Source organism: Stegodyphus dumicola, chromosome 8 (assembly GCF_044657685.1).
Source record: "Stegodyphus dumicola isolate Sdum_Otavi_A_Nest chromosome 8, ASM4465768v1".
NCBI classification, from domain to species: domain Eukaryota; kingdom Metazoa; phylum Arthropoda; class Arachnida; order Araneae; family Eresidae; genus Stegodyphus; species Stegodyphus dumicola.
In genome coordinates, this window is record NC_140775.1 from 116,780,028 (window position 1) to 116,796,957 (window position 16,930).

Sequence of the window (16,930 nt, forward strand, 5' to 3'; positions counted from 1 at the left end):
CTCCTTTAAAATGGAGGGCTCACCAGCGGCCGAGTAGTAACGTCGCTGAACACTGGTAGTTCGGTCCGACGTTCGGATCCTGTGAACGGGCTGGCTGCATGGGCGTTTTCATGGTTTTCCCCATGTGTAACATGTATACAAGCCAGTTTGCCTTAGAAAGTCCTCCACAAAGGCATCTCTCCCTTAAGGCAGATAGCCCTCAAGTGCCTTGCCATAATCTAATAAAACCAAAACCAAAAACCTTTAAAATGGAGAGGGATCTGCACCCCAAAAAAATAATGATTTATGTGTGCTAAGACTACAGAGGAACTGTATACTGGAAATTATTGCTCTTAGAAAATAAGTTCAGAAAAATACGATTTCTAAATGTAGTTTAAAAGGAGGAATTAAATCTGCAAGTTTCATCATGACAGTGCTGAGTTCCACTTTTCGATGAATGTCAGAGAAAGGCTTATTGAGCATTGATGAAATGTTTTATGTCACCTGCCGCATTCACTGCATCTTATCCTTTCAGATTTTTATCGCATCAGGTCACTTCAAAATTCTCTGAATGGCCTGGAGTTTACTTCTTTGAAGACTGTGAAACAGTACGTTGATAAAGTCTTTACAGATGAACATTATGACTATTTTAAAGAGATATTACAGCTGTCTGAAATGAGCCAAAATATCATATTATAAAATGGTGTTTAGTGGTAGGAGTCAAATTCAGTTTCTTATGTTTTTGTACTGTTTTTTTTTTTTTTTTTTTTTTTTTTTTTTTTTTTTTTTTTGTATTTATCACTAAAAAAATATGCAAAACTTTTTGGATGGCCCAGTACATAATTCTGAGGACTATTTTTTAAGGAATTTAAAATATCAGTATCCAAAAATTTGTATTCCAAAGATAAGGAACAAGTGTTACAGAATGTCTGCCCCATTCGTAAGTTTGCTTATGATATGTTGGCTCCATACGACTGATTTTTAGATTCCAATTATAAAGATTTTTTACATATTTAATATCCTAATGTCCATCCCCCATTTCTTTTCTCTCCCCCCTTTTTTTAATTGCATCTAACAAATATAAGTAGTGTTGCATGCTATCTTTTGTTTATCTGGTATTCAATTCAGTTCAATTTTTTTTTTTTTTTTTTTTTTTTTTTCTGTAGCATAAAGGAGTTCCGTACTGTCACATACCTTGTTATAGTGTCCTTTTTGGCCCTACTCTTTTTGGTCATGGATCACAAGTAGAAGCACATACTAGTTTTGGAAAAGTTGAAAACCGTCAAGGAATTCCTGTGCCTAGGTATGATTTTAAGCATGCATTCTAATAAAATATTTTACTCAGAATAAATCATACATTTAAAAATGCTTTAACATAAAGTATAATTTCCCCCCTTCCAAATAGCTGTTTGATTATTTTAACTTTTTTTTTTAACAACAAATAAGCATAATGTTGTCAGTCTGCCAGTTTATTAAGATTAAACTGTATAAATGAAAATGATGAAAGTACACTAGGATCCTGGTTATCCAACGTAAAATAGGCTCTTGGCTAGCAAAAACTTAAATAAAATGAAAATTTGCAGCTATTTTAGATAAAATATGGTGACATAAAAAGTATTCTGCATGTAAAATAAGATGCAATATGATATTTAGATTTTCTCATATACTTTAGAATATCTGATACAATAGGATAGTCGCAATGATTAGAGTAATTTACTGGTTAAGTCTTTTTTTTTTTTTTTTTTTTTTTTTTTTTAATATCTTTACCCTGCAGTGTCACCAAGAGGTTCTTTGTGATACTCCAAAAATTTTATACTTTAAAAAGGTTTCCATATGAAGGTGCAAGAATATGTAAAACATGTTTTCCATCTTTGGCAAATGTTAGCTAACAGAGAGCAGTCCCTAGTATTGTGAAAAAAAATCTTTGGATAATGATTGTTTTGTGGAATAAATCTTTTAAATATGAAATAAATTTATAAAATTAATTGCTTTACTATTTTCCTCAAATTACAAGATAAAAAATATTGCATAAATTAATCTGTCTTTCCATTTTACTATAAAAAAATCAATAGTTAATCTATTACTCCAATCCCAAAATTATTCTCTGAGAAATCGTAGTTATTCAAATTACAGCCTAATTACTTAATATTTCACCACTGCTGGTAAAAATTTTATAAAATAGACATCTAATGATGCTTTCAGCTTGCCAAAATTAGGAAACATCGCATTTGATAGTTTTTATAACAGGGTTTCCCCCCACCCATTCAAGAATTACCTTGAACAATCTTATATATTTTGAATTTATAAACTAGATACCTGCATATTAGGTCATCTGATTCACAGACTTACTTTTGCCAACTTCCTTATAGTGACTTTATAAGAAGGCCCAACCATTGTTGTTAGATTTAAAACTTTTGAGAATTAGTTCACATCCTAAATAACCAATAGAGTTAGCTACAAAGTAACACAAATTCTATGTACAGTACAAAATCTTTATCCGGGCTCATCGGGGCTTTGGTGATTCCGGGTTATAAATCATCAATTTAAATCTGGTAAGATGGCATGCAGAAATTATAAAATTAAGAATATGAAACCGTAATTTATGAAATAAAGAGCAATTATGATCTAAAGGGTAATAAAATTTACAAAAAAAAAAAGCTTAATATTTATTTGTTTACTTTATTAAACATTTCTTTCAATGTAAGTTGTTTAAGGTGCTTCGTTTTTTGTGCTAATACTTTCTCTTTAATTCTCTCTTCTATGGATCTTGGATCTTATCTTTACAGCTGGCATTAACTACAAGGAGTTCTAACCAGTATCCTGAAAATTATAACCATTTAAACATTTGCTTGGTTTTAAAAGAAATCAAAGATGTACTTCTAGTACATCATCGCAGGAGGCAAAAGTTCAAAATGCGAGTTCATGAGTATGTAAAATAACAAAAGATGCTAATCTTGTGTTACGCTGGCGTGGAAGCAGTCAGAGGAGAAGTCATGTATTCTTGAGAAGGCACCTGGTTGATTGAAATCAGTAAAAGTTCTGAATTTAACGATAAAAACACTTAATATGTAATAAATTTATGTATATTCTTTTAAAACATCTCTCTTCTATAAACAGTATCTCTTCTCTTTATGCGCATGCGTAGCAGACGTGTGCATTAAACGCACATGCGTAAGCATATTATGCGCATGCGTAATACATTTATGCATGCGCATAAAGTTTGCAGCTTTGAGGTCCGGATTATAGATCATTTCAGATTATGGACATCCAGAGTTTGTACTGTGCATAAAAACATTTCATAAAAATTTTAAATTCAGCTTCATATAAAAACTAAAAAGATTATGATTTCAAGTCAAAATCAAAAAGAAATATAATGTTATGCTCACAAATTTATTCCTCATCACCTTATTATAGTTATTATTGTCGTTTTATTATCTTATATTGAGAACATTTGACTAGTCTTATTTCAAGATCTGAGCTTATTTCATCCAACAACTTCCACTGCACTTCCAGTAGGTTTAGGTTTTACAAAATCTGTCATTAGAGACTGTTTGCTCTTACTTTGCAAATGTTTATAAATTTCTGAATAACCAGATAAGCAGTTTTGAAGATTTCTTTTAAATATTTTTGCCCTCTTTGGCAGTGGTTCGTTCTCTAAAATGTAAGATTGTATCTGTTTCGTTATGTCCAAACATTTTTCTATACCCTTCAGAGTGATGTTTTTGATTTCTTCATTGTAAAACCTCCAGAATTATCTTCAGTTGGTAATATTTCATATAATTTTGGAAAAGCAAGCAAGCCACAACTGTCTTGCAGAGATGATGCACTGGCTCTACAATAAGAAATGAGAATGAAAGTGCATTCGTGATTGTTCCTGAATGCCCTTAATTTTGAACACCAGCTCATTTCAGGAGATGTTCCTGCTGAATTGGTGCAAACTGACTTATTGCCACCACTGGAACCAGGGTTTGTACATTTCTTAAGAGTCCTGAAAAAGTCCTTAGATTTTTTTGAATTGATTTTTGGTCCTTAAAAGTCCTTAATTTTAGCCAAAATCAGCAGAAGGTCCTTAATTTTAATCATCTGAAATTTCTGTCTAATTTTACGACTGCTATTTTGAGTGTGAGTTAGCATTTTGGATGAATATTTTTGAGGATTCACTGATGTATATATGGTTATCTTAATGGGTTCATGAGTTGTATTTTGTTTTATTTCTAATATAAATTATGGGATACTCAAGTTTTTAAGCAAGAAGTGAAACATAAGCATTTTGAAATCATTTCTCTAATAAAGAACTTTTAGCTTTGGGGATGTGAATTCTTTTATTAAATGGTTCTAAATTTGGCGACTATTCAACATTTTGACGATTTTAAGATCAGTTTCTCTAGAAACTTTCGGAGATCTGAGAATTTTTCGACAATTTTATTTAAAACATCGTAACATTAAATTTCATTAAAATAATGGTAATATATTGAAATTATATTTAAAAAATAACCTTAAAATAAAACATTTGTATTTTTCGCTGTCATATTATAAAGCTTCATTTTGGCAAATTATTATACAATATTTTGAATCTGAAAAATAAACAAGGTATAATGCTATAAAGTACAATTTATGAACAGATCTTAGCAAAAGCAAAATTACTAAGTAACTTTTACCAGATCAAGTAAACCATCATAGGTACGTTATGGAAAGGTTGACAAGTTACGCAGAAAATTAGCGAGAGCATTGGTTTGCATATTAAAACAAATCTCTAACTGTTAGAAAAGATGCTTAACAGAAGGAAATCGATATAAACTAGCCAAAATTTCTGCGAAGGCTTCCAATTAAAATGACGGATAAATATTTTGTTGAGTGTTGTTGTTACAAAACATAAATGTTTTGTAGCTTTTAATGTGTAATTATCCTTATCATTTAAGAATCAAGTCATAAATTACTTTCTCTGGTGCACTCTGTGGAACATCTTTCTAGAAATATTTGGTTACATGGACTACTGTAGGAAACCTATTGGCACCACTCCAAATTATTATATATTGAAATTTGTATGATTTCAGGAACTATATTATAAATGTATATTATCTTATATTATAAATGTATATACAGTATTCTTAAATATGTATTTTTTGTAATGATGTCTAAAATCCCATTTCAAAGCATTGAACTTGTAATATCTGAAAAAGTTTTCTTTTTCAGGTCCCACTTAGAAGCTAAATTGAGAATTTATAACAGCTATTTTGAAGGCAAAAGTGGAACTATACAAAGTCGTGAGGTGTATAACAGTATTTTTATGTAAAATTTTCTATTATTTTGTTATTTTTAAAATTTGGTGTATTAGTAAGCTTTAAAATTCCAGTATTGTAGCAAACCTGAACAATAACTCTAAATTCTTCTGAATAACTAATAATAACTCAGAAGTCTTCTAATTTGTAGTATTTGTATTAATATTTATTAATCTATTTTATTAAAATGTGCACTTAACAATTAGTAGGAAAAATTAAATAGCTTATTAGAGAAATCAAACAAGAAGAATGAGCCTAATATTTGTAAATTTTGCATGACTAGTTTTGTTGGTTTAACTACAGCCTTTAACTTTTACTTCTGCCTCAGCTGCCCAAGTGCAAATAAGATATGGTGATAAGATATGGATATTGCAATAAAATATGGTGATAAGAATGACTGGAAAGAAGTTCAGCAATTCTGCCATCTATTGATGAAACAAGAAAACTAAAACATAATTTCCTTAAAGGCTGAAGGTAAAGATGGATTGTAATTAGGGTCGTTAACTAGAACAGAAAGATTTTTTTAATGTGAAACCACTGTTGGCTGCAGAAAAATTATTGAAAGTTTGTAACCACTGTTGGTCAGAAAAGTGTGATTTTCTGACCAACAGTGCAGGGCAATAGAGGATTTGTGTGTTTCCTTTTTCCTAACATATACCACTAGCAGCTGAACTTTTTTCCAGCCATTCTTATTTTGTTCATTTGCATCTAGGCAGCTGAGGAAGATGGTTCTGCAGTTAAACCATCAAAATAGTCCTGCAAAATTAACAAATATTACTCTGATTCATTTTGTTTGACTTATCAATAATCATTATCTGGCATGTTATTTTAATCTAAATTAAATAGCTCTTACATTAAGCCCAATTGAAATGTTTGCAAGGACAGAAAGCAGAAACTGTGACACTTTTATATTCACTATGGCACTTTTCTTGTTATGTTAATCTAATTTCATAGGTGGCTCTGCTCTCTATCTGTTATACTTTTGCATCACTGTTTCCACAGATACATATTGTGAGGTGTTTTATTGTAATTTAAGGATCTATCTATTTTAAATAATTATATATATAATGATAAAAAAATACTAGCTAGCTTTGTAATCGCTGAAAAGTCAGCTTGCTTCTGAAAATTGAGATGTCCAGTTTTATACCAAATGTTAAGCCAAAATAGTGGCTTGATATCATGCTGCTACAAAATTTTTAAAAATGCCTGATTTAGCAATGAATTTCTGGGGAGGGGAGAGGAACAGAGTTTTAAGAAATTAGTGAACGAGGAAAGTGTTCGCATGCACACATTGTAAAAAAATTTACATATGATGAAATTTAAATGTCTTGTATTGTTTTCACAGATCCTAAATTTAATATTAATAAGTAATTAAAATTACTACTCAATTCTTATAACTGATATGAAAATTTTCTTGGTTTTCTCTGAACTTAAAAACTTATGCTAGATAATAAGTGTGAATCCAGCAAAACTGAAGTTAGTATTTAAAAATATATAATGTAAGGAATAACTGGAATCTTCTTATTCAGATTTCAGTTCAGTGCATGAAATAATTTTAGGCTGAATTTTTGTGAAAACCTACTCTTCAAAAATTTAATTTGCAAAACATGAAATTAGACATTAAAAATGAGCTGTTCAAAATAGAAATAGCAAAACAACAAAAGAAATTGCATATTGATATTATTCCTTCATTAATTAATGCCATGTGCGAATTTTTGCTCTTGTCATTGCTCGAAAGAATTATTATATAGCTGTGTATTTTTTCATTTCTTCACTTTTGGCGAGAGGAAAAGCGAATTTCATGCTCTGGCTAAACATAAATTATTGCTGCTATTCCTGCTGTTGAAACAATAATTTTTATTTGTTACTTGCGTACTATGATGACTACCTAGATATCTCGCCAAAACTGGCGACCCTTGTAGGTTATACAGGTTAACCCTAACATAGGTTATAGAGGAGGAAACAGAGGGACATCATTTGGATACCTACTTAGCTGAATTTATTGGCAGAAAAATCAGTAACGACTTTCGATGCTATTTTGAAAGCTATTTTCCACCACTTTCCTCACCATTAACTTCAATGTTTCCTTTTAACCAATTTTAGGTAAGTTAATTTTAATTTTTTTAATTCGCATTTAGTATGTAGTTTATATATATATATATATATAAATATATATATATATATATATATTTATATATATATATATATGCATTTATTTATAATGTGTGTGTGTATATATATATATAAAGGAACAAAAACTTAAAAACAATTTTTTGTTCCTTTATAATTAGGGCTTTTATTTTTAAAAGAATTTATAAACATAAACCAAAAACCGCCAGTGAAGATTTTTATTGGCAAATGTTGCCAAGGTAGTCATCATAGTACGTAAGTACCTTTTATTTTGCTAGGACACAAAATTCTTCTAATGAAAATAGCAAAAGCTGATTTTAGATGTCATTTTAGGTTAGGTTTAAGATTAAATCTTTTATAATTACTTTCATGTAATAATTGTTGCACTTTCTAGGTACATGTTAAATTTATGTACTCAGAATTTCTACTTTGATATTCGTCTGTTCCATTTTAATTTAATGGTTTAATTGTAATAATCAACAATTTTTTATTCAACAATTCTATTCAAAACTGGAAAAATGGAAAAGGGCCTACCTGAAATTCCTTCACATTAAATCCCAGCTTTTGTCATGAATTCACTAATTTTCATGAACTCGCTACTTTTCTTCGTCCATTCTTCATCTTCACAAATCACGTCGGGTCACCAGAAAAAAATTTACATATCCAAATGATCAGAAGGTTGTTGATACGTGTTCCTTGATCTATGACACCAAGATATTTTACTGCACATTTATTTACAATTTATTTACAAGTGTTATGCCTCCTGGCATGTACATGATGCACATATTCTGCCACCTGGCATGTAAATTGATACATCATACTAGTTTTCTGCCACCTGGCAGATAAGATACAATTATATCAATTAACGGTAATGCACCTGACATTTTGGCATGTCCACTCCCTTTATGTTCTATAACACAACTAACTCTTTGTGTGGTGCGCCATCTGGCTACCAATCACTGCAGTCACCGAGGAGGCCAAAACATAATCCTCCGTACAAATTCTGTATTTCGAATTTGTTTTATTATCTATTTCATATTTTGTTAAACTACTTCAAGGAATTTTTTTATTAAAAAACTCTATGATTTCACAGTGAGCAGTGGCAACACTATATGAATAAAACATTTTTATCACCAGCGCATGAGACTGTCTATCAGAAATTCTAAAGATATAATGTTTTTAAATATTCTTAGCCCAAATGCTCTCAGAAGGTGTATATGGGTCTGTAAATGCAAAAATGCCCCTTTGGGTGTAATATAAAGTCTGAAAGCTTTCAGATTTTTTTTTCAATTATAAAATTTTTGTTTTTATTTTGTTTATTTCTTTATTAGCCCTAGGGGGCTATTAGTTTTGAAACATGATTTTATTATTTCATTTTTCATTTGAGTGTTCCATTCAGAAAACATAAGGTATTCTTCTTTCTTGTTAATCTGTCTGTTATTAGTAATTAACAAACTAAACTATTTAAAAGCAGTAGATGCAGTTCTTAATCCTCCCAATGTGATTAATTTAAAGATAAATCCATTTAATTCTCAATATATCATTAAATCAACATTAAATATTTTTACAGAATTGCATTACATATTTTTTTAACTTTTTAAATACATTTCCATCTTAGTCTAAATGGATATTTATTTAATATCTTATAAAGTGTTTCACTATTCCACCTGAGCCATGTCTATTGGTAATGTCTACTGGTAAACCATTTTAAACTATAAAAGAGCCAATTTGAGTGATTATTAAAACCTTCCAGATTTTTTTTTTTTTTCTTTTTTTTTTTTTTCTTTTCTTTTTCTACTTCCTTGTACAAAGTAAAGGAAGTATTGTAATCACGAAAAATTTCGAATATCAAAAATATCCATTTTGAGGGTTTTTTTTGGGGGGGGAGGTTGATGTCTGTATGTATGAACAGAATAAAGGACTCTTTTATCCAAAACAGATTGTAAAATGAATTTATGAAGCATCGTTTATTGTAATCATATACTACCAATTATAGAAGTGCTTTAAATGATGAAACTATTCATCTTTGGGCAATGTCAAATTAATAATTATAATAATTTTGGACAAATAACAAAATATAACTTTAAATACAGTCTCCTGGTTCTTATATTCCGGAAAGTTTTATACTCATTGTGAAAAAAATAAAATTATAAAACATTTGTCTTCTGTATGACAAAAATAGATAAAAATCTATATATTTAATAAATTATTTATTAATAGACAAAAATTAATATGTTTTTGTTTTGTACTGCTGGCCATTAAAATTGTAATATCATGAAGGAAAGCAAATACAAAAAAAAAAAAAAAAAAAGGTGTTTATTGTTTGTAAGTAGTTTGGGGTTTTACAAGGGTGTGAAATTAGTAAAAACAGCCACCACCCTTGGCATCTAAAATGGCCCGTACCTGGTTAGGCATGGAGTCGAATTGGGTTTGGATGACACAAATGGGCAACTCATTCCATGCTGCCTCAAGTCTATGTTACACTTCATCAACCATATTAACTGGAGAAGGGTGGCGGGCCAGTATCTCAGCAAAACCCATGACCAGATGTTTTCAATGGGTGACAGATCTGAAGACCATGCAAGCCAGGGCAGCAATCAAATACCCTGTGTATGGAGGAAGGTCAGAACACAATGTGCAACATGTGGTCTTGCATTATCTTGTTGGAATATGGTGTTTGGCAGGCCTCGAAGATAGGCACAACCACTAGACGTAAGATGTCAGAAATGTACCAATCTACTTTTAGATTACCATGCAGAGATGTGCATATTGTGCACTCAATGGCTATCCAAACCACTACACCAGGTGCAGGGCCCCTGCACTAATATCAAATGCAAGTAGACAATGTGCAGTCTCCTTGGAGCTTCCAGACACATATACAGGCATCAGAGTACTGCACAAAGAACCAGGACTCATTTGAAAAGATGACAGTGTGCCACTCCTGTACCCACCTTTGTCATCTGGCACACCACAGTCGCCATCTCTCTTTATGCTGCATTGTCAAGGGAAGCTGAAGTAATGGTCTTCATGTTGATAGTCCACGCGGCTGTAAACATCGACGCATCATACGAGCAAATACTGGGCATGCTGCATTGTTTAGAAAATTTGCAAGAGATATTATGCAAACTGTGAAGAAGAATAAGAAGAATATTGGTATCGAGATATAATAAAGCAGAAAATCATATTGAAAACAGAAATAATTGAGGTCACTTATAAATTTAAGATGAAATTTAATAATGTAAAGGAGATTTGAATAATAATAACTAATTGAAAGTAAAACTTATAAAGATTTTAAACTTAGGAAAAACACAGAAATGGAAACGATACATCTATATACAGTACAAAGTTTGAAATCCGGATGTCTATTATCCGGAATGATCTAAAATCCAGACCTCAAAATCACCAACAACATTTTCTCATAGGCTTTTTGCATGCGCATTTGATTTCCCCATCAGCGCATAATAAGACATCTGCAGAGTCCCGATTCTTAATTTCACTTTGACACTAAATAAAATACCTTGTTATTGAAGAAACAATAATTTTAGTATAAATTTGTACAATCAGTAATTTGGCTTTGTTGCTGCATATCTGCTTTGGCACACATCTCAAATCAAAACATTCCACATAAATACATCGTTGATCTGAAGCCAACATGGTGAATCATTATTTATTATACTTTCCTTTCTTCACAGCATGTTTATCAAAACATGACAACTTGAGTAATGACTCATGTAGCGATGCCTGCCTAAACATTTTTTTATGTTAGTAATTGAATAATAAAGCAGTATAGTAACCTTTTATGTTGCCGTTATGCTTGGCGATGATTACAGATGTAAGTTAAATGCACTAAAAAATGTTGACGAGGAAAAATTTACCAAAAAAAAATTTTTTTTCATATGCTAAAAATAGATTTTGTTGATGACACTCATAGACCCAAGATTGCATTTAGGGTTATTTAAATTAAGAATAACTGATTTGTTATTCACATCAACCCAGAACCAGCTCCAGGGCTTGTATGGCCGCACCAAATCGCAGAATTTAGGACCCACAGAGACTGCATCATGTGGTAAGATATCTAGTGCCGGCCCTCAATAAGGTTTATGTATATGTGGGAATTTATTTATTCAGAACTCTGATAAGCCTTAAGCATGTGCAAGAAATAGACATAAGTATAATAAATATATTTATTTTACTTATTATTCAATTTTTAACAGTATATCTAAAGTAATACAATTCAGGCTTAATTGTCTCAGTGCACGATTGAAGCAAGATAAAATTTAACGGAACAACTTGTCGTTAGTTGCCAAGCTCATGATGCATAGCCAAATATGTATATTGAAGGATAGCTAACTTTGATGATGATAGCTGCTAATTTTAAAGGTTTTCCGATATCGCAAAACAAAGGTGAAATTTTCCAGTTAATAGATTTTATAAAGAAATGGGGTGCAGCAGTAATAAATGAAGATGATATAAAATAGGTTTTTCATTGTGATGACAATGCTTCTCAATCATCAATCAGTTAATGAAGGGCGAAATCTGTATTACGGTTCTAGATCCGGAAAACAGAGAAGTTACTGAAAAGGAGAAAATTCTGATTGGCAGGTCAGTCAGAATTCTCGAAACAGCAGTTACAGGACTTTGACAATGTAGCTCAACAAGAGATTGTGTCTGTCTACAGAATTAAAGAGAAAGTAGTAGCATAAAAAATGGAGCATCTTAAACAACTTACACTGAAAGAAATGTTTAATAAGGTAAATAAATAAATATTAAGCTTTTTTTTTTTTTTTTTTTTGTAAATTTTGTTACCCTTTAGATCATAAATACTTCATTATTTCATAAATCACGATTTCATATTTTTTTAATTTTATAATTTCTACATGCAATCTAACTAGATTTAAACTGATGATCTAATATCCGGAAAAATCCCAAATCCGGAATCGCCGAAGTCCGGACAAGTCCGAATTTCGGACTTTGTACTGTACTAATTTCACCGAGAGTATTTGGAATGTATGTATCTGCTTTACTTTTTAATAACTGTTTTTTTTATAGTTTTTATGTGTGTGTAATTGTATGATCTGAACGGATTACCAGATGTTTATTAAGTTTGTTATTTTCCATTATGTTAACTTTTTATTTTGTTATGATTTGTGGCTTGGCCTGTCTTCTCATAGCCTTATGGCAGGTTTCACCTGCTAGGTGGGCATTTAGATCCTGCATACCATTCAATATGACCCTCAGAAACCCATTGATTCCATATTCGCATGACACTGGTTGGATGTTGACCAGTGCGACAGTGATATCACGGAGTGATAATCCACGCTTTCGATAGGTAGCAATCCTGCCTCTATCACATTCCGACACTTGCTAATAAGCATTTCTTATTATTCGAGACATAATATGATATTCTGAGCAAACTCCGACCTTACAAAGCACTTTCCGAAACAGAAATCCACTACTCAACTTTTCTTTTATGCAGATCTTCAGATGTCATTTCTCCCTCCTGTACCATCTAAATGGGCTGAAATACTAATCATTTGCATATCCCATTGATGGCAATTTTAATGGCCAGCAGTGTTTTTATTTGTTTATTTATTTTTGTTTTGTTTGATCCAATCGAATATGTCTGTAAGTAGTAATAAATAATTCCTATAAGTCAAATTCATTAAAAATCCAGCTATAATTTTCACTAATCATGCTAATTTCAGCATTTGCTTATTATCTGTACATAATTAAATGATTCTATTGTCTTCCATAATCTTATCTGAGAAAGCTATCCTCTGAGAAATTTTCAAGTCCATTTCTTGAAATTTTACTGAACTATTCTGCAAACAGATTTCTTATTGTTATACTAACATTTGTTCTCATGCAAAAAACAGTTTGAAAAAGCTTCCAATTTGTTATTATTATAGGGTTTTTATAAGTGTAAGAGTTATTTTAATATATTATTTTGCTAAGACAAAAAACAAAACAAAAAAAAATTGGGAGGGGCGCTGTTTAAGTTACTATCTTCCATTTTGAATTATAATAATGAGCTGTCTGAACTGGTATGAAGATGATTACATCCTCGGCGGCTTCATGTTTTACTTTAACAAATAACCAAGCATTTTCTTATGAATAAGTTGCTTGCTGTATGCTGAAGTAAATCAACACTTACTATTTTTTCCTTCACTTTGCTATTAAGAGGTTGAGAAATGTTAGATACAGACAAGGCAAATCATATAAGAAGTGTTTTTTAAACTTTTCTATTCATTGAATTTAGAAGGTTGAAAAGCTGTCACATCTGTAGCTTTAAAACTTTTCCTTCTAATCTTTGATTTGAATAACATTATAAATAAGCCAACTGCTATAAAAACTAATTTTTTATATATTAATTTTTTTATATAATATATCTTTCTCTCTCAAATCTTCTTCTTCCTCTTTTTTTTTTTTTTTTTTTTTACTAAGCAGGAAGAGTCTGGCTGGCAGCTACTCTAAAACTTTATTTGAGATCGTGAACAATTTTTATTTTTTTGAGAGAGGGCTGGTTGCTTATTTTGTAATTTTTCATCTACATTAAGAAAATGTAAATATCAGTCATATTATAAAAGTATCCATGTAAATAAATATCAGTTTTAATTTAGACGCTGCACACCTGAATTATCTGTCTACATAAAAAACATCAGTTATGTTTTTCAGCAGCCAGGCCCTTTGCTAATTAAGGATTCATTGGGAATAGAAAAACGCATTGCTCATTTTGCTGTCTTGTCATTGAAAGCATTACCTTAGTACACCACGTAGAGCAACTGAATTGCACTTAACATTTTCTCATCTCTCTTGTGAGAGAAGGGAAGTTCTGGCCCCGTTTTTAGGAGAACATGCCAGAGGACATATCCTAGGATTTTCTGTCTCTTTTTCCCTTATCCCTTATCTCTTAGGATGATTTACAGCTCAGCAGTATATTAAGTACCCATGTTCTAATAATATTATACATTTACAAACTTTGATGCCTTCTTCAGGATTCAAATCCGAACCCAAATTTTACGTAAATAGTGATAGTGACACAAAATGGAAGTATACTAATTTAAATTACAAAACTAAACAAAATTCTGTCATAGCTTGGCAACAGTTTTACAAAAACTATCTGTGTAATTTGAAGTAATATAAATCATAGTTTTGTGGGGTAAAAATATTCTGTTCCATTTTGCCATAGTGTGCAACTTCAATAAATAAAAAGGAAGAGCGATTATAACCTTCTAATCTTTGAAAGAAAAATACTGCAAAAAATAACCTAGAGAAAATAATAGATGCAGAATTCTGTTTAGCTGTGATATATATAGAAAATACAAATAACCTAATATTGTCCAAGTCATCAAATTTTATCGTATCAGGTAGCTTGGCAATATTTTTAGATATGAAAATTTGAATGCTGTTAAAAAGATGACCTTTGCAAGTGTAGAGGTTGCCAGCAAAAGAGGAAGACCTCACACAAGATGGACAGACTGGAGGCAGATCTAAAAATCAATCAGGGCAGACCTTAGCAACTAATCAGATCTGTTGGAGTGAGCTTGTTAAGATGGCGTTGGCCTGTGATAGGCTGTAGTGCAACAGCAATTATAGCAGTGGTTGGGAAAAAGAAAAGAGTAAAATATCCTAAATTTACTCTTAAAAACTTTCAAAAGAACAGGATTTGTATAAAAATCAATAGCTGGTTTCCTTAAATCTGGAAAACATCTCGAATAGCTAAAAAGTGTTATTTATTTACAGAGGATGTTCACACATTTTTGTAACGATTTTGATTTTCTCCATGAATTTAAATATTAATTTTAAAATACAAACAGGACAGGCGTCAAATTGGAATAAGATTTAATTATTGTCTGCAGCATTAAAAATATTTTTTTCTTTAAAAGTTGCTGAAAAATAAGCAGTGTATCAAAGGCTATATTTTTGCACTGTTATTAAAAAATGATGTGAAAAACATGGTTTTAATATTTCAACATGTAAAATAAGTGACATAATTAGTATGAAAGGAAAGGAATGTCAAAGTTTAACTCTGACCGAGAAAAAGGCAAAAAAATGCAAACCCAACAAAGGTATGTATGTACAGCTCTTATTAAATTTAATGTCGCATTTCATCAATGTTTTAAAGGAAAATCCAGCCCCCCCCCCAAAGAGCTATTGCAAAATCTTTAAATATCTCTATACGAACTGTGAACAAAACTATAAAATCTGATTTAAAACTAATCAAAACAAAAAAACACGATGTTCATCGCCTAATGGCGAACCATTTTTGTCAGCATAAGACTATGCAGATTGCTGTATGAAAATTATTTGGCAGTTGAAAAATGGAAATATATAGTTACAACTGATGAGGCTTGGATGTTTTTATCTGCTTGCAATATAAAAAGATCAATTTACTACCAAAACAAGCGGAGAAAAGACTTAATATATTGGTTCAGAGAAAACAATGAAAGTTTGTCTAAAGGTTTTATGGATATTACTGGATTTTCTTATAACAGAAAACTTAAAATAAGGAAAATAGAAAAAATGTTAAAATTATTCGAATTATTACCAGAAGTATGTTTTGATCCCTATTATTAAAAAAGAAATTGCATCTCTTTATCCAAATAATCTTCACTCTGTTAAATTCCACTAGGATAAAGCTCGAAAGCCATACCTCTAAATCTGCTGCTCTATTTTTTGAAAAAATGAGAAATGAAACCGGAATTGAAGCTATTCCCTTTAAATGCATCTCACTCAAGTTCCCTGATGTATCTCCTATGGATTACTGTGCATTTGGACTTTTGAAACAAGCTCTTTCTAACCAGCATCCCAAAACATTGGATGGACTCTGGAAGATTGCGAAAGAGGAGTGGAATAAAATTAACATTGATGTTTTAAGGAAAAGACTTATATGGGAAATCAAGATGTAATATGATGGTTCAACAAAAGTGCTCTCAGACTGAACATATTAGGAAATAAAATTCTAATGTTTGTTTATATATAAATCTTTGCAAAATCATTACAAAAATGTGTGAACATCCTCTGTAATTTTATTGAAACCATTATTAAAATAATCAACACTGATTGACAATGGAATATTTTCACTTCTTTTTTGACATTAATATTTGCATACTTGGATGTTTGATGTTTTTAAATCTGATCTTGGTTAATATGTGTTAAATCACATGGGCAGACTTCCAAATTCCCTAAGATTCAAAGTTTGATATATAGATTTTGAGAACTGAGCACCAAATTTTATTAATGAAACATAAAATAAATGGTGAATTAAACTTATTGGAAATCTAGAAATTTTATAATTATTAGAAGAGGGAAATGGGATAACAATGAGAATTTTGAGATCCTTTATGACTGAAAAGCATTACTTGTATTGTAAGTAGACAATTTCAAGGGATTTTAATCTCATATTTCCAGTTGCTAATCTAAGGTTGACTTTTGTTTAATTTTATAATAAATATACTTTAATTTTTTGCACGATCCAAGTGATTATTAGTGAATTTATTTCTGCATATGTATAGAGTTGGTAATTTTCTGTTACCAGCAGC

The 16,930-nt window shown here is 30.9% G+C and overlaps 1 protein-coding gene across 1 annotated transcript in view; it reads left to right on the top strand.

Moving 5' to 3' along the window:
• Window positions 1–16,930, top strand: part of Rassf (Ras association family member) — an 80,314-nt gene that overhangs the window by 30,680 nt on the left and 32,704 nt on the right. Inside the window, exons 3-4 of the mRNA XM_035354768.2 lie at window positions 1,146–1,282; window positions 5,173–5,248. Of these exons, the coding sequence (XP_035210659.1) occupies window positions 1,146–1,282; window positions 5,173–5,248 (213 nt within the window). The remainder of the gene's footprint in view (window positions 1–1,145; window positions 1,283–5,172; window positions 5,249–16,930) is intronic.